The following is a 22,967-nucleotide window of genomic DNA, read 5'->3' on the forward strand; positions in this document are numbered from 1 at the left end:
AGGTCATTCGTATCAAGAATGAAGTTGATGGCTTATAGCTAGACACTTAATTAGATGGAAAATATCATTCTATTATTCAATTTGCGTGCCGATGATGGAGTTTCCTAAACTTGATTGAGACAAAAAATTACGTAGATGACTTAATCAACAAACATAAAAAATTCAACGGATTTAATCGTCATTATTGTGTCACAGTCGCATGACTACATTACATTCAACTACAATAGAGGACTAGGTTTCATACCAAATATAAATTGACTGTAAAATTTAAATGTCGTTAGTGAGTGTATTTTTAAAATGATCGATGAGGACTGTTAGGATGTTAAGTTATACAATATTTAATTTGTGATATTTTAAACATGTATTTTGTTTGGGTATAATAATTATTGATTGTGCAATGATATTTTGGTCTTGTATCTAGTATCTTTTGATCGATTTCTTTTGGTACGACACATTGTGGTAAAAAAGTGTTAATTTTTTGTGTTGTCATAACAATTGTGGTTATGTTATATAATTTGTAGTATTTTACACATGAGGGAGAGGGAGAGAAAGTCAATGAAGAGAGAACAACCCGTTACCTGCTAAGCCATTTTTTTATTTTATTAATTGGTTTAATAAATGGGTGATCCGGATTATTTACTTTGAAATCCAAAAGTTTAAAATCATGATGCGTACGGTACACCCCTTAATAAGGGGTGTGTACCACAGGACTACCCATAATTTCATATCAGTTCTCAGTTGAATTTCACAAATGCGATATCAAGGCCTTGGCCTTCCCCCCGATGGCTGTATCCTCCCCACGGCGGTCAAGGCACGCACTGCTCTCTATCTGACGTCAAAGCTGGACGGCAAGTTCATGGCATTGCGTACTCCGGGCTCGATTCATATCCCTTTGTTCAGTCGTCCTTGGTTAGTATCTGTGTCAAATGTGCAGTGAATCAAAGGATGCCCGTACACTGCTCGATGCAATGTCTGAACCAGACGTGGTTGCTTGGAGTGCTTTAGTTTCGGGGTATGCTCGACTAGCCAACAGCCACTAGGACATGTAAGTGAGGCAAAAAGGTCTTTGAGCATATGGAGGATAAAGGGATCAAACCGAATGTGGTATCTTGTAATGGGATGATGGTGGGATTCAATCAGGGTGGATGTTATTTGGAATGAGTGTTGACATTTCGAAGATGCATTCGCGAGGTTTGAAGCCTAATGTGACTGGTATATCAAGTGTTCTTCCTGCAGTGGGGGATTTGGAGGGTTTTATTTTGGGTAGTCAAATTCAATGGTATGTTATCAAGATGGGAATGGAATCAGGTAAATGCATTGTTAGCACCCTAATCGATATGTAGGGGAAGTGTGGGTGTAGTTCGCAGATGTCACAAAGCGTTTGATGAAATGGACGTGTTAGATATAGGCGCTTGCAGTGCATTCGTTGATGGGCTTTTGAGAAACGGCTTTGTCGATGAGGCATGGATGGTATTTATGCAATTCAAGGACAAAGGGATAGACTTGAATTAGTGTCTTGGACGTCAGTGATCGGTGCTTGTTCTCAAAATGGCAAAGACATGGAAGCTTTGGACATATTCAATACAATAGAATTACAACTCAATTATGTTTGTCAAACGAGATTCTCGGATTATGCTAAGTGGAACCTAGGACCTAACATCACTGGCACATTTATCTGCCCATATTATTCTCTGGCATGCTCCCACAAAATCTTAACTCATACTTAATCAGAGGAGTGTACAAAATGTGTCAACCGCACCCTGCTGGCCCTGAATGTCAAAAGTTAAACGACAGACACAAGAAGATTGGCCGTGAATGTCAAAAGTTATATGACAGATACCAGAAGACATTTGAAGATTATGTCACAGCCAAGGTCAGTTAGATACTAATGAGGTTTCTATATACATATTCCTCATTTGGAAGGATATGACATGGAATTTGTCTGTTTTACACTAATTGTCAGGTATTGCCATTCTTGAGGGAAAAGAATGATGTGAATTTGTTGCAAGAACTGGTCAAAAGATGGAACACGTATAAAGATTTGACTAGATGGCTTGCAAGGTTTTTTCATCATCTTGATCGATACTTTATTGGTGTTCGCAAACTTCCAACGCTGAATGCAACTAGCTTCTTGACCTTTTATGAACTGGTTCGTAAGCAACTCCCATTTTGGATGAAGCAATGTCGTCATTTTTTATTATAGCTTGATTTTCAGGTCAAATAATGCTGACAAATTTCGACGCGACTCATCTTTAGGTTTATGGCGATATGAATGATCAAGTGAGGGATGTTGTACTATCTATGGTATGTTTTGTTTGTGAATTCTCCTAACTGATTTGAATAGTAAGTTCACTTTTAGCTATCACTTCAGCTGTTGTGATTGCAATTAGCTACAACTTCAGCTGTGCTTGTTTTATTGTTGTGTGATTTCTATCTAATTCTTCGTGGAGGTTCTTTTGCACAAGAAATGATCGGAAAACCAAAGATGTACTTAGCTCCTTCGGTTCATGTTATTCTTTTCTTTTCTTTTGCTCCCTAAATTCCTCAACAAATCCACAATCCAAACAGATCCTGTAAGTTTCCTTGATTGGAACAGATTCTCTTTCTTTGTTAGAACCTGAAAAGAGCTTTTTTGAAGTTAATATAGACCTAAGGAGGCTTTGATTTCTCTCTTCGACTTCCCACATGCACTCAGAAAAAGGGTAATTGTGCATCTAAGGTGTCATTTTTTTATGTGCATTTGTCGTCCTAGAACCCAAACGCATTTTGTTGTGCCGTTGGTGAATGTTTTTGAAGACATGACATTTATTGTTTTTAGATTGATCGAGAACTTAAAGGAGCATATTGATCAAGCACTAGTGAAGAATGTTTTTGATATCTATGTGGAGATTGGAGAGGGGTCAACGAAGTATTATGGAAAGGACTTTGAAGAAGCTATGCTTAAAGACGCCACAAAGCCTCAATCTGGATTGCGAGCCTTTCTTACAAAGATTACATGCTTAAGGCTCCTTCTAGTGTTCTATGTACTGGTTAACTTGTTTTGCTAACAATTTTCGAAACCTGTTTTCCAGAGAAACTAAACGACCATATATGTAGCTAAATCCCGAAGATATGTTTTTGGATATTGAAACTAAATCCAAACGAGAATGAAAATGGTATGAGAACGATAGTTGTTTTTGTTTTCAAAACGAGATACTGAATAGTGTTCTCGAAACTTTCTTTCCAAGGACACCAAACAGGCAGCATCTTATTTGTGTGTTGGATATTTAGGTTGAAGAATGTATGAAGCAGGAGAGAGACAGGGTTTCGAGTTACTTGCAAAGCAGAAGCCAACACAAGTTGTTGGAGGTATTTACAGCTTCAAAACTTCTTTCAAGAAATACAAGGATGTGTCTTTTTGCATTTACTCTTTTTCTTTTATGTATAAACCACAGGAGGATGAAACCGCTGCATGTTATTTCATACAGAGCTCAAAATTTAGCTTCCAGTTTTTGCCTTACCCCTGAAATACTAGGATGTATCTCTCTGTTTTTCCACTTTCGCTCGTAATCTATCAGTTGTTTTCCGGTTTTGTCTGACATAGTAGGATTGACCTTCACTATTTCTTAATTTCTATACAGTGATTAGTGTTACGACTCGCGACATTTCTGTTTTCTCGTTATTGAAACTGAAAAATTGGCGAATCAAAAGAAATTTACGTGAGATGTTCAAGATTTGCATCTGAAGCCCATACTAACGATATAGATTCGATATGAGAATGCTTAATCCCACCAATGACTTGTTATGAGAAACACTCTTCCTTTCTCAACTTTTATCATGTAAAATCCTAAATAAGTGAAGCGACATCTTCTTTTTAAGAACTTGTTATTTCCACCAAACATGTGACCTAAACTGTTTGTATTGCTCTCGACAGTCGTTACGGATTCAAGAGATGGTCGATACACTAGCTTGTAGCCTACAGATTTTAACTTTTTTATCCGGTTTCCAAACATGAACTATCCAAAAGTCATTTGTTCGACCGCATAATTTTTCAGTCTCAATCACGAAACATGTGACCTAAACTGTTTGTATTGCTCTCGACAGTCGTTACAGATTCAAGAGATGGTCGATACACTAGCTTGTAGCCTACAGATTTTAACTTTTTTATCCGGTTTCCAAACATGAACTATCCAAAAGTCATTTGTTCGACCGCATAATTTTTCAGTCTCAATTCTTGTTTCGAACGCAGGTTGTGGAACATGAGTTGCTCTCTTTATATGCAACAGAGCTTGAGGAGAAAAAACAGGTTGAGAGTGAAGCTTCTTCAACTAATGAGAGCATTTCTGTAAGCTAGCATCTTTTCCTTTCTTTTTTACCATGTAATAAGTGAGAGTGAGAATTGTTCATGTGAGTGAAGGATTGCTTACATTGAAACTAATGTATGTACTAAATGACTGCAACATGTGATGTGTTATATATACATGTAATTTATGTCATTTTGGTTGCCTCTTTGTTTCTTTCTTTTGTGGTTTAGTTGATTGAAGAGGGGGTACTTTAGGCTCCCAAAACTCAAGGTGCAGGCATTTTAGGTTCCCAAAACTTTTTTCTTTAAGCCTCCTCCTATTTTTATACCCTTTATAATAGTCTAAAACAAAGAAAGTGCCAATCTTTAATTTTTGATGTAGGCCCCTGAAAAATTAGAGTCAACTATGAGTGGAGAGATGACCATGTATGAGAAACTGATCTCAATTATTTTCTTCGACAGTATTTTACCTCTTGGCCACTCATCGAAGAATGTTCAAGGGTGACCAACTAAAGCAGTGCTAGTTAAATAAAAAAAGCTTGATTGAGCACATGACTTATTAATGAAAGATTGACTCCCCTGACTCAAATTTGTCTACTAAGTCTATGTTAATAATATCTGTCATGAATGACTTCCTTGACTTACATTTTTATCTACCAAGTCACAAAAGGAAAAACTATTGATTGTGAACGGGACTGGAACACTGTGTGGTGATAATTCAGAACTACTTGTAAAAAATTGGCATTTTTAGACTTGTCCTGTTCGTTTAGTGTCTCAAAACCCCCGTGCACCTCAAAACCCCAGCGCAAGTGCCGTTCAAAAAAAAAAAAAATTTCCCGGGTACTCGATAAGTTTTTTATAACTATTTATCTATGTTCATTACTTTTAAAAATCTTCCTCGAAACCCAAATCAAATAGCGCCAACATCATGTCTTCGAGAATCGAGACTGCAATGGTCACATCCCGTAAAAAAATACGCCTAGGTTTGGTCTGCGGCAGTTGCATACGTAGTTTTGTACCAACAAACAACATGGGACACTACCTAAAATACCATAAAAATCCGGGGCATTTTTCAGAAATACAAGAAAAAGCACAATAGGAGGCCGAAAAGAGAGAAAGAGGAGAGAGAGTGATTCACATCTCACCCCATCTCTCTTTCTCTCTCCCCACCCGGCCATCAATGCTTTGTCGGAGCTCGTTCTCTTCCTCAATCAATCAATCAATTACGCTGCCTCCAATTAAACGAAGCTTCATTTGGCTAATCAGGTCTCTCTCTCTCTCTCTCTGCACACGCATACACATCTGTAATTGGGTTCTTTCTATGTATAGCAGTTCCCGATTTGAATTTCCGTTTGACTGAAAAAAAAAAAAGTTCCCGATTTGTTAGCTCTGATCAAATTCTAGTTCTAATTATCTTTTTATTTCAGGTCGTTCAATTCGTAATTTTGATTTTTTGGGTTGGCGATCGTCAAAAAATTCTAACTTTGAGCCCTTGGTTTGCATCTTTTGGTCAACAAGTTCGATTGACGGGATTGTGAACTTAGGTCTTTTTAGGGTTTTTGGTTTTCAAGTTTTGATTTTTATCACTTGATGATAGGGTTATGCTGCCATTTGATGATGCTTTTATTTGTATTGTTTAAGGTTCGTGGTTTTTTTAGCGGGGAACTTGGGAAAGATTACGGCCCATTCCTCTAATCAGAACTTATTTTCCACCAAAGTAAAGTGCGCGTACGTTTTAGATGGGTCTGAGAGTTTTCTCAGTATTGTTTACAGCAAAAATTGATAATTTAGGGCCCAGGATTGGTAGCTGGCCCAAACACCCGGGTAACAACAAAGAAATTGATAATTTAGGTGTTATGGCGAATTTCTCAGCGTGAGATTCTTTTTAAATGGTTGTTATAGGCAAGAAATCTAAATTGATTGGGAAATTAGTTCCGAGAAGAGGACTGGCTCGTGTTAGGGTTTCTGCTGGCAGTTGATGTTTGGTAACTTAATTTAATTAGGAATTAAGTTATTGGCCACACTATTAGAATGATATTTCAGTGTTTATATTTTGAAATGTAAGCGTGATTTATAGATTCAGGGTTTGAAGCCGGAGATTAGAGCACGGCAAGATGACGATGAATGAGCGGAAGACTATAGACTTGGACCAGGGATGGGAGTTTATGCAGAAAGGGATTACAAAACTGAAGAACATTCTAGAGGGACAGCCGGAGCCACAGTTCAGTTCGGAGGATTACATGATGCTCTACACGTATCCTTTAGTCTCCTATTTTAATTTGATTTTATGACAAATGATTTTTGTTACTGCGATTGGCTTCTCCTTAACTGTTTATACAGAACCATCTACAATATGTGCACTCAAAAGCCCCCTCACGATTACTCGCAGCAGCTGTATGATAAGTACCGGGAGTCTTTCGAAGAATACATTACTTCTACGGTAAGAAAGTAACTTCTACTGTAAGAAATGTTTCATTTATAGGATCTATAGTTGCCACAAAAGAAAGACACTGACAACAAAGGCATGCATATACCACAGTTTTTAGCATGGCATTCTATGGAATGATTGCTTGATCTAACCTATCTATGCCTGATCCCTTGATCAGGCAGACAGGCCCAAAGTCATGCGGCAAATGTGCTTCCAACTTTTTTTTATTGTTGAATTAGTTTCTTCCCATGGCAGGGCCAGAATGGACCGTCCCTTTTACATTGTTAGTTGCAATAAATAGCGATATTGTAAGAAAAAGTTTATGTTATCACTATACCGTTGTTGTTTATTAGTAAACGACTTATACAAATAAAAGGTAAGTACATAAATACAAGAGGCATACCTCAGAGAGATACAAAAACAACCTGAAGGCTTGGAAAAAACGAGCGACCCCCCACCAGCCAACTACAAAGAAATCACCAATCCGAAGAGAGATCCACCCGACAATCAAATCGAGAGGGAAGACAAAAGTTGTCCCGAGTCGCCCCCAAGGTTTGACCCCTTGTTCGGCAAAAATGAGAGTCAAGCAAGCACCAACTCTCCAAGCGAAGGTCTACCCACGCATTACTGATCATCCTCCCCTACCAAACACGTTCACTCTCACCCTCCCTCTCCAATTACACTCACCATCCAATCCCCCTCCCCCTCCACATACAGACACTCACCCTCCCCGAAAGAAATGCCGTTAACCAATCCATCAAGGAAAACCCCACAGATATCTGTCCACACGAACAAATTCCCTCAAAATCAGGCCACCTCACCCAACCAACGTCTCTGAAAGAAGGACGAGGAGATTTGTTCATAAGCACTCATCTCACCGAGCAATAAGAAAGCAGTGAACAGAAAAGAGTTAACCAAGAAGGAGGAGGGGAGGGGGAAGGGGGAAGGGGGAAAATATATGAATAAGATAACAACAATAGATGTAAGGTCTGACCCCTTGTTCGATGAAAGACACCTTCCCTCTTCAAACACACTCACCTTCACCCAATGTTCTAAAAACGGGACCGGACAGACCAATTGAACCGTCGACCGGCCATGCTCAAGTCTAGATCACCTGAAAACCCGCTAAAATTGGAAAACCCGACTCCTTAGTTGAAACTAACCGGCCAACCGGAAGAATCAGTGACGGGCCAGTCGAACCGGACAGGAAAAATTTTAAACTTAGCAGCATTAACTACTAGCACTTTAATGCCAAAGCTGGCATTTTATGACAAGAATTGCACATTGTCATTCCTTCGGGCCCCACAAGGGAAGAAGCCACGTTCTCATTGCCTTCCGTTATCCTGGTAAGGTTTTTATACTTACCAGAGGTGCAACTCGTTTCACTTCGCACCGATGTGGGATGGCCTTCAAATGCATACTGCATTTCTCTTGAATAATAACCCAATTTTGGAGCATCGCAATGGCACTAACAATCTTCTTTTGGAGTTTTTTTTTCCCTTTTTTTCTTTTCTTAGTCTTTATTCTTCCTCACCTGCACAGCAGTCCTTGTCATGGTGACCAGGCTGTCTTTTTTGTTCTTTGATAACTATCCATTTTCGCAGTTTGTGGTTAGTTTGTAAAATTATTAGTCTGCACAAGGGTTAATAGCTGTCATGATGTATCAGAAAAGCTGTTGCGGATGGCCAAAATTGAAGAAGGCCATGTGCATTTAGGTTATAATTCAGATCCACCTTTATGGCTTTACTATAACCCAATTAGATTATTAACTTCACACAAATTAAAGTTTTGGCCATGTTAAACTGATAGGGTAGTTTTTTGCAAGCTCTATGGGTATTGATTCTTTTGTTGGCTGCCCGGTTTAGGTATTGCCTTCTTTAAGAGAGAAGCATGATGAGTTCATGTTGAGAGAACTTGTGAAGAGGTGGTCAAATCATAAAGTGATGGTCAGGTGGCTTTCTCGATTCTTTCATTATCTTGATCGCTACTTCATCGCTCGGAGGTCACTTCCGGCCCTTCACGAAGTTGGACTGACTTGCTTCCGCGATCTGGTATTCATTCTTGTTTCTAACCGGTGTATTGTTATCTTTGTTTCCCTTGTTAGTTTTAATCTTCAAATTGGACTTACCTTCTGCATCATTATCTTGTTATTTTGGTTTCAGGTCTACCTGGAGTTAAATGGGAAAGTAAGGGATGCTGTAATATCTCTGGTATGTCAGAGGCTCCGAACCATTACATCAACTGTTCTTTTTTGTGTGTTTCTTACTCAAAGGTTGACCAATGGTATCTTTTAACCAGATTGATCAAGAGCGTGAGGGAGAGCAGATTGACCGGGCTTTGTTAAAGAATGTATTGGATATCTTTGTTGAGATCGGAATGGGGCTGATGGATTCTTATGAGAATGACTTTGAAGCTGCTATGCTCAAAGATACAGCTGCTTATTATTCCCGGAAGGCTTCAAACTGGATCTTGGAAGATTCCTGTCCTGATTATATGTTAAAAGTAAACATCAACATTTTCTTTTTCCTTCGTTAGGTTCAGAATATTTGTTGTATAGTCATATGTGATTTTTAATCATCCTTTTGGAATTCCAGGCGGAGGAGTGTTTGAAGCGAGAGAAGGACAGGGTTTCTCATTACCTACATTCAAGTAGTGAGTCAAAGTTGCTCGAGGTTTGTTCTTTCTCATGGCAAACATTATATGAGTGTGCCTTCATTTTGGGAAGTTATTCTAGAGATTGGGTGATGTTTTGTTAATATACTGTATTGCTTATCATCAAGCAAAATATATTATTTTCACATAACCTTTCTTTTTTCGAAACTAACTTCAAAGATATACCTTATTTTGTTTTTGGCCTTTCTCTAGAAAGTCCAACATGAGTTGTTGTCCGTTTATGCCACCCAATTGCTTGAGAAGGAGCACTCCGGATGTCATGCGTTGCTTAGGGACGACAAGGTACCACTTGGATTATGCTATTGTTCAAGCCATTTTGCTGTCCAGTATAATAAAGATTAATTGGTGTATTATTTACCTTGTTCTCATCTTTTGTAGGTCGAGGATTTGTCTAGGATGTATAGGCTCTTTTCTAAAATACCTAAAGGCTTAGATCCTGTTTCTAGTATTTTTAAACAGGTTTGTTGTCCCTAACTTGCGCTCTTTTGTTCATTGCTCTAAAAATCCTATTGCACAGAACCACTGTTACTTTTATTTTTAGTTTTGTGTAAATTTTGAAATGTTTCCTGGGGTTCTTTATGCAGCATGTTACTGCTGAAGGTACAGCCTTGGTTAAACAAGCAGAAGATGCAGCTAGCAATAAGAAGGTGGGTGTTCTTGATTGGTTCACAGATTAGTCTTATTGCAATTTTCTTCCCAGCAGGTCCATTGCAGAAAGCTAATACTGACGTCACAATTTTTTATTTAAAACTGGCTATAACACCTTATTTATACATTTGTGCAGAAGCAAGTTAAATATGAAAGCTATGTACGCAACTTTTGTCTAAGGTGTCTAAATGATCATGAGTGTCACAAATTGGAATTATAGTTATCTATTTTAGCCATCTCTTCACTGAACAAAGATTTTATCAAGGAATATCCGGCTATATATGGACTGTGTACAATTATTCCTTGAACGGTCTTGTTCTTCTAGATTAAATGGCAGTTGTTTTACCTCACATCCATCATTGTCAGAAGAAGGATGATCTTGTATATTCTGCTCCATCCTTCTTGCCAAGTCAAGTAGTAAACTGTTAGCACTTTCCTTCTCAAACCTTTATGAAGGTTTATGTGTGCCTGTGCAATTTGTGATGGGTAGAATGATTATTTCTGTTTTGGTAAAGTCAATTTAATGCTACTGATCATGCAAAACCTTCGTGACTGGTCTTGCCCTTATGTGTTCGGTCCTGATTTCCCTTATTTTTTCCCTTTGCCTTTTCTGGATGGAAAAAGGGCGTATGTACTTGGTACTCACTCATACCTCAATCCACCTCTTTGGTATTAGTCCTTGATTCTAATGCTAAGAAACTCTTTTTTACAGGCAGACAAGAAAGACGTGGTCGGCCTGCAGGAACAGGTAATGTCTTGTTCTCATTATGTTTCTAGAACTTGGCAGTGGATTCTTGGTGTGAGAACTGACTAAGATGTTGGGATCCCAGGTTTTTGTTAGAAAAGTGATTGAGCTTCATGACAAGTACCTGGCATACGTAAACGAATGTTTTATGAACCATACGCTTTTCCACAAGGTTTGTTACAAAAGTACCTCACCTTGATCATGCTTTCATCCTATTATTCCTGCATCAACTTCTCTCTTCTTTTGACTAGGCACTCAAGGAGGCTTTTGAAGTCTTCTGCAATAAGGGTGTTGGTGGAAGCTCAAGTGCAGAACTTCTGGCTACGTTTTGTGATAATATTCTGAAGAAAGGTGGTAGTGAGAAATTGAGCGATGAAGCCATCGAAGAAACGCTAGAGAAGGTATGCTGTTTTCTCATAGCATGCGTTTGACTTATTGGTGAGTACAGAAAGTTTGAAATTGGATATCTTGTAATTTTATAGGTAGTAAAGCTGCTTGCTTATATTAGCGATAAGGATCTGTTTGCTGAATTCTACAGGTAAAATTATGTCCTCCGTAATATTTGGTTGGACTGTTAAAGTCATTTTTTTATAGGCGCCTGTTAAAGTCATTACCGAGTAAAATGGTTGAGAATAGAAGTATATTATGGTTTTGTGTTGCAACTGCTTGCAGAAAAAAGCTTGCTCGGCGCTTACTTTTCGACAAGAGTGCCAATGATGAGCATGAGAGAAGTATTCTCACAAAGCTGAAGCAGCAGTGTGGTGGTCAGTTCACCTCAAAGATGGAGGGAATGGTGAGTTGTCTGCAACCTCTAGGACTCCTTTGTTCGTCTGGATAAAGTCCTCGGATTGTGCTATACATCTCAGGGACCACATGTCCTACATTTGGTTGAAACTTTTGTGCTAGGATTAAATGTATCTGATAATGTATACACAAAGCATTGGACACGCAATAGCAATGTTTGTAATAAACTCCACATAAATCCTATCTGATTCTTATCCATGGAGTGTAGAACTCTTCGCTATTAAAATATTAGTCCGGTAAAAAACAGGGCCCCAGTGACTCACAAGTCATGCTTTAGTGTACTTCGGTATTCTGATGGAGACAACTTTTTCTTGCTTTTCTGTTTTTCAGGTCACAGATTTGACATTGGCGAGGGAAAATCAAACCAACTTTGAAGAGTATCTTGGCAATAATCCAAATGCAAATCCAGGGATAGACTTGACCGTTACTGTCCTGACTACTGGCTTTTGGCCAAGTTACAAATCTTTTGATCTCAACCTCCCAGCGGAAATGGTATCATGTAGATTTTTTTCGCAAGGCAGTAGAAATTTAGAATCCTTTGATGTGGATTTGTTATACTGTGTTGGAGAACAACTTCACGGACGTATTCTATTCTATACTTTCTGTTCAGGTTAAGTGTGTTGAAGTTTTCAGAGAATTCTATCAAACGAAAACAAAGCACAGAAAACTTACATGGATATACTCATTGGGCACTTGTAACATTAATGGAAAATTTGAGCCTAAAACCATGGAGCTTATTGTGACTACCTACCAGGTATTTTGTTGGAAAAAGTAACTTGTAATATGATGCATGGTCTTTAGAAATTTAGTGTAGAGGTTTGAGATTGAGCATTTCATTTGTACAGGCTTCTGCTCTGCTTCTCTTCAACTCCTCGGACAGATTGAGTTATCAGGAAATCATGACTCAGTTAAACTTGACGGATGACGATGTTGTTAGACTGCTCCATTCCCTGTCATGTGCAAAATATAAAATTCTTAGTAAAGAGCCAAACACCAAAACTATCTCTCCTACTGATCACTTCGAGTTCAACTCCAAGTTCACCGACAAGATGAGACGTATCAAGGTATAAAGACGGTTGTTTCCATTTTCACCTCAGTATCTCATGTCGGTATCTTTTTCCTTGGAGTGATTGTACGATTGGGATGCAAAATTGCTTTGAAATGCAGATTCCTCTCCCTCCTGTGGATGAGAAGAAAAAGGTAATTGAAGATGTCGATAAGGACAGAAGGTATGCTATTGATGCTTCAATTGTGCGTATCATGAAGAGTCGGAAAGTTTTAGGCCACCAGCAGTTGGTTATGGAGTGCGTTGAGCAGTTGGGCCGCATGTTCAAGGTACCTTAGAGCAATTATTTTGTTTACACTCATCGTCTACTTAGCCCATTTGTTTCTTTAGTTTCAACATAATAATGACTACAAAAATGATCACAGCCGGACTTCAAAGCTATCAAGAAGAGGATTGAAGATTTGATCACTCGGGACTATCTGGAAAGAGACAAGGACAATCCTAATCTGTTTAGGTATCTAGCATGATTTGGCTACTTCCCAGTCGAGCTGGATCAATGCTTCAAATGGCACCAAATGTTGCGGGAATCAAGTCATGGTGGTGAAGTTGAGGCCAAATTGCTGTAAAAATAAAGCCACTGTCAAGATCCTAAATTGATGACTGCCGAAGCCAGAGAACTCTTGTACCTTTTGCCCTCAAGTTAGAAGTCGTGCGAGGAGAAGAGGACAAAATTGCCTGTCCGTCGGAAGATTTGTAACTTATGTAATGTGTTTAGTGCAAATGAGACCATCAGCTTTTTACCGTCCGCATACTGCAATTCGCTCATCTGTGTTGATGCTTTTGTTCTTCACTGATTTCAGATTGCATGTCTGTATGGAGAGATCGTAATTTAATCTGTTCAAGCTTTCCAGTTTGTATTGTCTCTTTCATGGTTCCTTAGATTCTTGTTTCTCACTTTCGTGACATCAGTAATTGCTACTGTTGCTTTCTGTTACTCTGGCCGGACTTGGTTTTCTATTACTATGGATAACTCTAGAGGGTAGATGTTATTGTTGACTATAATACGCGGCTATGTAGCACAGGTACTTAGTCGGAGGTCACGTACCAGTGTTGGACACCGACACTCTTCAGACACGTGTCTAACACTCAAATTCAAAGTGTCCATTTCTGACCGAAAATTGTGAGATTTGGTGAGAAAGTGAAAGGACCAATCAAAACTTTTGTTTTTTTTGCAGTACTTTTCTCTCTATTTTTTACCAAAATGCCCATTCTAAATAAGGGATTTTACTAGAAACTAGAACTCTTGGCTTTCTTTTCTCATGAAACCCCTCCATCCAAAGGGGTCAAACAAGTGTATAACTTAGCACATGTAGGATAAGCAGTTCAACAAATGGGTCCGGTCCTGAAAGAGAACTCTCAACAAAACTAAGCTGGAACTAATCAAGCATGTTTTGGGAGTAAGCCTGAATTGTGATTTTCTAGTTGAGAGAAGTTGAAGAGGTGGTAGACGGTGGTTGGGAGGATTTATAATGACCTTATGGTTTTCAATGACTTTCAAGGTTAAATGGTTGTAGAGATAGCATAAAGTATTCTAATTTGAAACCTTTCGGTAACGTTGAGTTCTTTTTTTCTTTCTTCTGAATGGACTTGTTTGGACCGCGAAGAACGAATGGAAACTAATAAAGAGGAAAATTTAAGAAGTTTGAGAGAATATTGAACTTGTTTTTTAAACTTTCCTTCGAATCCTTCCCAAGTTCCAAATACACCCTAAATAAGATGGATTTTAATATAGAAGGATATTGATTGAGGTTTTTTTTTTTGGTCATTTATCATGGAAATTGACACCGTGGAGTCATATTAAGGAAAGGTGAAACTTATTAGTACAATCAACAAAGTAAGTAAAGGAATTGTCATTTCAAAAACCTCAGGGGTAATTCGTAAAATTATTAGAAAGCACAGAGAGGTAAGTGAAATTAACCCTATAAAAACGTGTCCTATTATGTTTTTTTTTTGGAACAGTAAAAGCGTGTTCACTAGAGAGAGAAAGCTAGAGAGAGAGAGAGAGAGAGAGAGAGAGAGAGAGAATGGAGGGATTAACGGAGGAGGAACGAAGGGCTCTACGTGGAAGCAAATTCGCGCCGCTTCCTTCCGCCCCCGCTCCTTCTCGACCCAATCCCAGGTCAGTATTTGCACTATATACAATAGCTTGTTTCTATTTTGATAACTCGATATCTGATTAGCTTACGGGCACCGATTAATCACTAGGGGGTACGGACTGACCACATAGAAGTTGGTAGGAATTGGGAGGCTTCGAACCTGAGACTTGGGACGGAGCAAACCCAACGTCCCACACCTCCCTAAGCTCCATTGCTGTTGTGGGATCATATAAGGTCATAAGATGTGATTATTGAATTTTGAAATGTAATTTTGAACTTCACTACAATGAGATGGAGCATAATGAATTTTCTCTTATTATGTTATCTGCGACTGCAACGTTTCAGTAATGTTTTCAACTGAGGATTATAGTTTTTAGAATCCTACAATTTCCGATTCGATACGATTCAACGGATAATCGATACGAATAGGCTGCCTAAATTAGAAATAGCTGCGAAACGTAAGTGAATTGGTCATCTGAATAGGTGAATTGTTTGATTCACTTAAAAATTCCTGAATTCAGTTTTTCCTCTTTTTTGCTTTTTGTTGTTGGAAAAGGGTTCAAATTATTTTTTATGGTCTTTAGTATTGTTATATGCCATGTTTAATCTATGTTTCTCCTCATGTAGTATTATAGGTAATAAGAAAGGGAGATTTATTACGAGAGTGATCGAAAATAGCAAAGAAAAAATGGAATACAACCACCCTATAGACCTTCTAAAGGTTTTTTTTTTTTGGTAATTAAACCATTTTATAAAGCAAACCAACCAAGAACAAAGAGAAATCCCACCATACAACGGGAACCCAAGCAGAACTAACACATTCCTAGCTGCCTTGGAAAACCAGAAAACAAAACCCAACAAAGAACAGATTCACAGAGAAAAAATGCAAGAACTAAGACTCCAAAAGGACAATAAGTAGGATTCACGAATCCTCATCTCTTGGATGTTGCAATAAAAGCAACTTACCTATTAATCCACATTATTATGAAATCATCATTTAGAAGAAGCTTTTTGTTGATTTTGGTCTAAAACTTATTTGTAGTATACATTTTTGCTACCCTAACAAATTAACATGTTTCCATGCATTATAGAAATCATGACTGAATTGGAGCATTTCACAATTCGATGAATTGCTCCGATTCGATGCACGATTCGGAAAAGCACCATTTCAATTCTCGATTCGACTCATGGTTGGACAACCTTTATGGCTTTTCATGTGTCAGTAAGGCCTTTGATCACTATCTTTTATTTATTGATGAAGTTTGTGGTCTGGTGTTTCTTGTATTAGGTTAGCGCACCCTGGTGGGCCATTGACAACAAACAAGGCTTCCGCTTTGGCGAAATTCCTGGAAAGAAAACTCCAGGATCCTAATGGATTGGATTCTTTAAAACCCGAACTTCTTGAACTGGCTGTCAAAAATGCGAAAGCTACTGTAAATGCAAGTAATTACTAGTCCGGTAGTCCATTCTGGTAGTCGTATACTTTGTTCTCCATTTATACAATGGCCTAGCTAGTTTGTCGTAACACCTTTTGTTTTTTGGTTCCCATATGTAATGCTTCAAGCCTTTCATGAACAGCACTCGGCAGGTGTCATGATCTATATTTTCTTCTTATGTCTGAATTATAGTCTTTGATCTTGGATTATATAGTTTAGACATCGTATATTGTGGATTTAGCTTCCCTGACACGTTGATATTGACTTGTGTAATGCGATCCATCTCCAGATAGCTGGTATTTTCTTCCATATGGATGAGTAAAATGAGATGCTAGGCGTTTTGACTTACTCGTAGACCTGGCGTTTGGTCATGATAGACTTACGAATCTCTTGCTTTCATCGTTTGTAATCACATATGTGAAGGCTTATCCAAAAGCTTTCAAGCTGTTTACTAGATTTTGCTAGTCTGGGAAACTAGTGTTGAGGAAGCTAAAAGGCCAAATGACTGAACCGAAGGAGGAAATGACTCAGTTACGAGGAAACTAAACATCTATTCCTACCCTAGATATATCCATTTGTTATCACCTCATTGCGTGGTTAATATTATTTTTCTAATATTCACTTCACCCCTTGTCTAATGATGATTTGGGTGGAGATATTTGCAAACACAATGGCATTGATATTTATTTGAAACAGTACCTCTGCTATCAGCTGGGTGCTGTGTGTTTGAGAGAGGTATCTCATTGGTGCAGGCGCAATACCAGTTAGTTTGTGATCTGTATATCTTTCTAGTCGCGGTTAGTGATTTGTGGAACTCTAACACAGATCTAGGGGATACAAATGCACAAAATGAAGCTCAAGTACACAAGAATACCAGATTTACAAGGTTCACCTAATGTGGGCTATGTTCACTGGCACTATCGTGGTTTTGTTATGATGGAGAAGGATACATTATATAATAGAGATGCCCTATCGCTTCAATGAATAGCTCATTAGGTCGTGTGTATACTAATTCTATTGGTCCGTAGGACCGTAACATTGCAACCACTGCATTCTTTTTAAATTGCTCAATATAGAAGCTTTTCTGCGTTCTTGGCTGCTTAAATTCTTCGGCTTTCTACTTGCTGGTTTCGTTGTTACATTGACCTTTGCCGAGGTGGTTTTGGTGGATTGTATTTTATTTTCGGTTGAGTTTGATGTGTTGGTGGATACTTGTGTTCTACTTCCTTGTCATTTGGTATTTCTTTCTGTAATGGAAGTTGGCAGTGTGGCATCTGGTTTTTCTGGGTACTCTGGGTATTTGTGTGGAAATAGTGAAGGATCAATTACGGACAAAATTCTTGATGAAGAAGTGTCAGTGTCGTTTAGGTGAAGTCATTGTTTCATTCGCTGAACTGAGTCACATTGAATTCATGGTGACCTTTTCTACTTGCGTGGTTTGGTTGCTTCTATCAGTTTGCTGCTCACACTGACAAAATATCGAATTTCTAAAACAGGTGGAACCTCACGTTCAGGAAGAGTTATTCGACATGTAGACTCCTTTGGTGATTCTGAGGTACCTTGTGTTTTCGTTTAGAGAAAAGCTTTGAACATGTATTTGTGCATCTTTTTCTTCTCTGACCTATTTTTCCCCCTAATTGGTGGGCTATATTGACAGGAAGCGTTGGAAGATGGAGAAAAAATCGAGACAAAGAAACAAAAAAAGAAGAAGAAAAAGAAAAAGAATGCAATGGGAAAAAACAAGAAACATAAGGTTTGAATATTTTCACATCTCTCTTCTTCATGTTTTTAGTAAGCATCATTTCTCTTTATTCCCATCTTTCTATTTGAACTGTGGCTTCCGCTTTAGTCATTTTTGTTCTTTCTGTTACAGCCATTGAAGGACCCTGGAGATACAGTACTCAAAAAGCCTAAAACAAAGCTGAAATTGTGATTGTTGGCCAAAGATGTACTGAAGGCTTTCCAAATTATAGAAAACCAGATGTTTTTGCGTCGTTTTTTTACTTTTGAAATTGGTCAGGTGATGGCTAACTTGAACTAGGCACAATTCCCATGTTTTGGAATGGTTACAGTACTTTTTTCATATTTCTTTAAGTTTTTGTGATGCAATTCGGCTTGCAAGCTCAATGATAGATTCAAAGTAGGGTGTCTAGTGTAGGTTCTGGATTTTTGTGAGGGGAGGTTCATTCTGTAATGTGTCCATGCGGTTAACGACTTCATTTCGGTTGGGTGATTGAAGTGTAAATTAAACTTAACTTTGATTCTGGAAACATGATGTTTCTGAGTTACGACATCTAGCAATGGCTAAATCATGCTAACGACCAGAATTTCAGGACAATAGTATCTTTTGTTTATTATGTCTGTTTTAACTTCTTTCGACTAACGTACTATTATTTTCATAAGTTTATGGTGATGTGATTGACGAATCCTTTCATTCCAAGACTTCTTCATCTGTGATCGATTTTTCAGTTAGGTGCGCGGATAAAACTCAAGTGATCGCAAGTGAAATAAGAACAAATTTGGTCTATAACTGACCTCAGATGATTTCTTCATCTGTGATTGTTTACTTTCCAATGCTGATAAAAAGAAATTACTTTCCAATGTGCTTTACCTCAATTAATACCGCTATTCACATTAACGTTAACAACATAATAAGGAAAAAACTTCTTTTACGGAAGTTTCTGTAAAAAGAAGTTTACGCGTCCAAAAGTGTATAGGTGAAATTTGCTGCTCATTCATGGCTCCTCCGTGAATAAGTCATTCTCAAAAGGAAAACCTCCACGAGAATTGACACAAGGGGAGAAAGGAAAAACTAAAACCAACTAAATTAGCACGGTATAAAATGGATGCTGACGCATTAATGTTCTGGTCATCAAATGCCAAAATCTGGCCATCCTTTCCTCATGGGAAGTTAGGATTCGAGCTTCGTCAAGGGCATTTGTGGTTTAGGGCTATGGACAATCTTTGGATCCTCTGTGAACTAATTTACTAACTATCCCTAACCCTGCTGATATATACCACTTGTCAAATAAAAAAAATGCCAAAATCTACATTTAAGATTACCTTGAAGAATACAAAACATTAGTCGATACGGGGAATTAGAGAAAATTACGGGACATGCATGAATGTGCACAAATTCAAATACATGCGTGTTCAGAATTGTTTCATGCATGTGTGGTCTCACACAGTAGGTGTGGAGTTCACAAGTAATAAACACTTTCAGATATATACAACCATATTTATGCATATTCATTTGTGTCCGTATCATTTTTCATTTAATTGCTTTTTAATTTATTTTTTAGAGAGTGATTTTCACACTTTCATTATTGATATCCACTTTCTTTCATTTTATTTTTTAGTCTTGAGCGATATAAAAAAAAAGAATGTGAAAATCATTTCACTAATTATTATTATTATTTTTTGGCTATTGTTTTTTTGACTTGGAATAGCTAGTACAGTCTCAACTGTAAATATAACGTGTCGCTTGAAAGGGTATAGGGTTCATGAAGGAAGAACGCTTCAGAAAAAATTTCACAAACATTGTGAAGATATCCTCTGCAAAACAGGTAAAATTCCTTCCCTTCTGCTGAAAATTCCATCAGATGTTTAAGCTTGTAAGTAGAATTTCAGCTATAGGAGCTTCACCAGCCCACAATCTCTATTTCTTTCAAATCCATCCCTTCTCTTCATCTCTCAAATCCAAGCATAAATCTTCAAATCAAGATTCATTCACAGTCAGTTACCTCATAAACTCATTGGGGTTCACTCCCGAGAAAGCTCTCTCTGCATCAAAGCATGTCAAATTTGAAACTCCTGATAGGCCTGACTCGGTCGTGGCATTCTTTAAGAATCATGGATTCACACAAACCCAGATTTCAACAATCATTAAAAGGTTCCCTTCTGTACTTGTATGCAATACCCAGGAAACCCTTTTGCCCAAACTCCAATTTCTGAATTCTAAAGGCGTTTCAAGCACAGATGTTGCCGTGATGGTATCTACGAGTACGCGTGTTTTGAAATGCAGCTTGAAAAACGTAATCATCCCAGCTTTCGATTTCTTTAGCAATTTGCTTCAGTCCGAAGAGAAAGCTGTAGCTGCTTTTAAACGGTATTCTGGGATATTTTGGGTTGATCATCAAGCACAAGTGACACCCCATATTCAAGTTCTTCGGGAAGCCAATGTGCCGGAGGCCAATATTATGTATCTGTTGATGAAACAACCTAGAACATTCATGGTGAAGATTGGTAGGTTTAGAGAGGTTGTGGAGGAGGTAGAGAAAACAGGTTTTAATCCTCTGAGAATGAATTTTGTGTTAGCGGTTCATACGGTAAGGTCACTGGCTAAATCAACATGGGATGAGAAGGTTGAGGCTTATAAGAAATGGGGTTTGAACGATGATGAGTTTCTTGCAGCTTTTAGGAAGCAACCAGGGTGTATGAGGGTATCGGAGAATAAGATTGACAAGGTGATGGATTTTCTTGTCAATAAAACGGGTTGGGGATCTTCGTTCTTTGTAAGAAGGCCAGAAGTTGTATCCTTGAGCTTGGAGAAGAGGGTTGTTCCGAGGAATGCAGTTTATCAAGCGCTGTGGTCGAACGGCTTAATAAGGAGCAAGGATATTAGATTGGAGTCATTGCTACTACTTTCTGAAAAGCAGTTCCTAAAGAAGGTTTTGAGCTATCAGGAGGAAGCAGCTCCCAAGCTTTTGAAGTTGTACAAGGAAAAGTTGGATCTTGCGAAGTAGTTAGGTTTGTATCTGAGGATGTGGAGGCAAGTTAAGGATGTTTCCTTTGATACGAACATGATATACAATAGCCCTGTGATTTTGTATATCATGATTTAACTCTTGAGAATTAAATTCTAACCTTGAAATACAACACAATGTTAGATTCAACCTGTCATTTTGTACTGGTTGTGAATTTTATTCATCGTCTTTTTTCACTTCTTATTTGGTTATATTCTATGTTTACCAGATTATGGTATCTTCTGCGTATAATGCTGGAGGTGAGGACGAGAGTGTGTAAATGATCAGCTGGTGAAGTGATAAACAATGGAACTCTCCGCTTCCGGAGCCATTCTTTATAAACAAAACTCTTGGAAAATTATACTGGGAATTACGTCCACACTCCACCTTTAGTTCTCACAGTTTTTAGTCTTTTAGTATTGCACAAGTGGAGTATGAAGAGCTGAAGTAGAGTGCAGCTATGAGTGTAGACTTATGGAGGACAAATTTGTAGTGAATCACATGGAGATGAGCAATGAGTGTAGACTTATTGAGGATTTTCTCAGTTATGTAGTTTAGTGATTACTCTCTCTGATACTGTGGCTATCCTTCCATTTGGAGTGTTGATTATTGGGGTGTGGCTCCCATCCACTTGCATCCAAACTTATGTCAGTAGTGGAGACAAGCAACCACTTCCTCACCTTGATGATTGTTTCAGCCACCAGGAGTAAAGGTTCCAGCTCCCTCTTTGTCTGCCATTTTGGGCTATATACTGAGGCTTTGCTCAACAGCTTTGTATCGGAGGGAAATCAGTGAGGTTATGTTGTAGTAGCGATGTTGGAGATATCTGGTTTACCTCTGTGGAGTATCCGAGTTTGTGGAACCACGCTAGTACTTCGTGTATCTGTGTTTGGTGTGTGTGTGTGTTTGTTGGCTTCGATCCCTTGGGGCACAACATGGAGTGCCGTTATACTTTGGGCCATCCTGCAAAGATTCTTCTTTCATTTTTAAAGACTAATTAACCTAGCATTATTACCTGTGAGTTCGTTAATGAATTTCACCTCTTTGGGTTTGGATTGTCTGGTGAAGAGGTCAAGGGTGCAGTGAGATTTGGGATAGATTCTCTAAACCCGTCTGCGAACACGTACGGTTAAGAAACTATCTTCAGGGTGTGGCAGTTCTAAGTGCCATCCCCAACTTCTTCAACCTGTGGTCTATCGATCCGATAAACGATGAAAACCCTATGGCTCAGATTAGGTGAGAAGGAGATTTCAAGTAACAGCAGGTGAGGCCTTCAAATTCTGCAGAAGGCTGTAAGATTGAAGTTAATGGAGGTTGACCTCTGTTGCCAGTCCAGGAATTCGGAACTATTATTAGAGGGGACTAGAGAGTCCAAAGCTAAAGCTGCTTGCAAGATCTAAATTTTGAAAACTAAATTCATTTGTGTTCTGATTTCATCTTAAAGTCCTATGCACGTCGCCATGTTAGTAGGCTTATGTGTAGACTATAGACTGTATTTGCTTCATTTTGCAAGTCCCAGGAACTTAGTTTCCTCAGTTGCTCAATCTTCTTTGCTGCCTCTGTTGTTCTAGCGCTATTGTCTTTGCAGTACATGCATGGGCAAAGAATCATCTTACTTTCATTACCTCTTTCAGGCGTCTTTCATTTTTATATGCGCAGGCAAAGATTTGGAACTAACACTCCGACCTATTTGGAGAGGCCTTCTGTTAAGAAAATTGTCTTAGATGGAGACCGGCAAAGATTACTTCATTGAGTTCGATAACCATGTTTTCGTTTCTGATGGAGACCGGGAAAGAATGTTTGGAATAGATGAATCTGGAATATTGAAGTGAAAGCACTTTCATCATCTACTGATTCTACACATTCAACATCAACTGATTCAAATAAACCAAGGCTTGGTAACAATTTTATTGGAAATGCATGAATAGCAACAAATGCTGCAACTTTTCTTCGCCATTCAAAAAAAGAATAGCAACAAATGCTGAAGCAGAAAGGAGAAATCAGAAATGGGTTTTCTTGGCTTTGTGGGATTTGCCGCTCTTGG

At 38.4% G+C, this 22,967-nt stretch overlaps 4 protein-coding genes across 7 annotated transcripts in view; all 4 read left to right on the top strand.

Moving 5' to 3' along the window:
- Positions 1 to 4,475, top strand: part of LOC131317683 (cullin-1-like) — a 75,858-nt gene extending 71,383 nt beyond the window's left edge. For both annotated transcript variants that reach the window (XM_058347244.1, XM_058347242.1), the window contains 2 exons: positions 3,271 to 3,348; positions 4,229 to 4,475. In XM_058347244.1, coding sequence (XP_058203227.1) covers positions 3,271 to 3,348; positions 4,229 to 4,333 — 183 coding nt within the window. In that variant the 3' untranslated portion in view covers positions 4,334 to 4,475. The remainder of the gene's footprint in view (positions 1 to 3,270; positions 3,349 to 4,228) is intronic.
- An 886-nt stretch (positions 4,476 to 5,361) lies between these two features.
- LOC131317686 (cullin-1) lies at positions 5,362 to 13,499 on the top strand. Of its 2 annotated transcripts, none has more exons than XM_058347245.1 (20): positions 5,362 to 5,548; positions 6,360 to 6,536; positions 6,623 to 6,722; positions 8,576 to 8,761; positions 8,873 to 8,920; positions 9,009 to 9,212; positions 9,305 to 9,382; positions 9,576 to 9,665; positions 9,762 to 9,842; positions 9,968 to 10,030; positions 10,744 to 10,779; positions 10,862 to 10,948; positions 11,028 to 11,177; positions 11,259 to 11,314; positions 11,449 to 11,569; positions 11,911 to 12,072; positions 12,191 to 12,334; positions 12,426 to 12,644; positions 12,748 to 12,915; positions 13,012 to 13,499. In XM_058347245.1, exons 2-20 carry the CDS (start codon positions 6,397 to 6,399, stop codon positions 13,111 to 13,113), a joined length of 2,235 nt encoding a protein of 744 aa, XP_058203228.1. In that variant the 5' UTR covers positions 5,362 to 5,548; positions 6,360 to 6,396; the 3' UTR covers positions 13,114 to 13,499. The 2 variants fall into 2 exon arrangements, with proteins under 2 accessions (XP_058203228.1, XP_058203229.1); XM_058347246.1 differs by having other exon boundaries at positions 6,366 to 6,536.
- Positions 13,500 to 14,597: 1,098 nt separating this feature from the next.
- On the top strand, positions 14,598 to 18,466 carry LOC131317687 (uncharacterized). Of its 2 annotated transcripts, none has more exons than XM_058347247.1 (5): positions 14,598 to 14,765; positions 16,031 to 16,185; positions 17,675 to 17,740; positions 17,840 to 17,931; positions 18,052 to 18,466. In XM_058347247.1, exons 1-5 carry the CDS (start codon positions 14,671 to 14,673, stop codon positions 18,109 to 18,111), a joined length of 468 nt encoding a protein of 155 aa, XP_058203230.1. In that variant the 5' UTR covers positions 14,598 to 14,670; the 3' UTR covers positions 18,112 to 18,466. The 2 variants fall into 2 exon arrangements, with proteins under 2 accessions (XP_058203230.1, XP_058203232.1); XM_058347249.1 differs by having other exon boundaries at positions 17,675 to 17,733; positions 17,836 to 17,931.
- A 1,160-nt stretch (positions 18,467 to 19,626) lies between these two features.
- LOC131317689 (uncharacterized) lies at positions 19,627 to 21,937 on the top strand. The gene is made up of 2 exons (XM_058347251.1): positions 19,627 to 20,927; positions 21,153 to 21,937. Exon 1 carries the CDS (start codon positions 19,781 to 19,783, stop codon positions 20,921 to 20,923), a length of 1,143 nt encoding a protein of 380 aa, XP_058203234.1. The 5' UTR covers positions 19,627 to 19,780; the 3' UTR covers positions 20,924 to 20,927; positions 21,153 to 21,937.
- Positions 21,938 to 22,967: the final 1,030 nt, after the last annotated feature.

Source organism: Rhododendron vialii, chromosome 2a (assembly GCF_030253575.1).
Source record: "Rhododendron vialii isolate Sample 1 chromosome 2a, ASM3025357v1".
NCBI lineage: Eukaryota > Viridiplantae > Streptophyta > Magnoliopsida > Ericales > Ericaceae > Rhododendron > Rhododendron vialii.

Coding starts and splice junctions, on each gene's coding strand:
- LOC131317686 (XM_058347245.1), top strand. CDS start 6,397: ATGACGATGAATGAGCGGAAGACTATAGACTTGGACCAGGGATGGGAG. Junction 10,031..10,743: donor ATGCAGCTAGCAATAAGAAG/GTGGGTGTTCTT, acceptor TCTTTTTTACAG/GCAGACAAGAAAGACGTGGT. Junction 10,949..11,027: donor ACCATACGCTTTTCCACAAG/GTTTGTTACAAA, acceptor TCTTTTGACTAG/GCACTCAAGGAGGCTTTTGA.
- LOC131317689 (XM_058347251.1), top strand. CDS start 19,781: ATGTTTAAGCTTGTAAGTAGAATTTCAGCTATAGGAGCTTCACCAGCC.
- LOC131317687 (XM_058347247.1), top strand. CDS start 14,671: ATGGAGGGATTAACGGAGGAGGAACGAAGGGCTCTACGTGGAAGCAAA. Junction 14,766..16,030: donor CCTTCTCGACCCAATCCCAG/GTCAGTATTTGC, acceptor TTCTTGTATTAG/GTTAGCGCACCCTGGTGGGC. Junction 16,186..17,674: donor GAAAGCTACTGTAAATGCAA/GTAATTACTAGT, acceptor TTTCTAAAACAG/GTGGAACCTCACGTTCAGGA.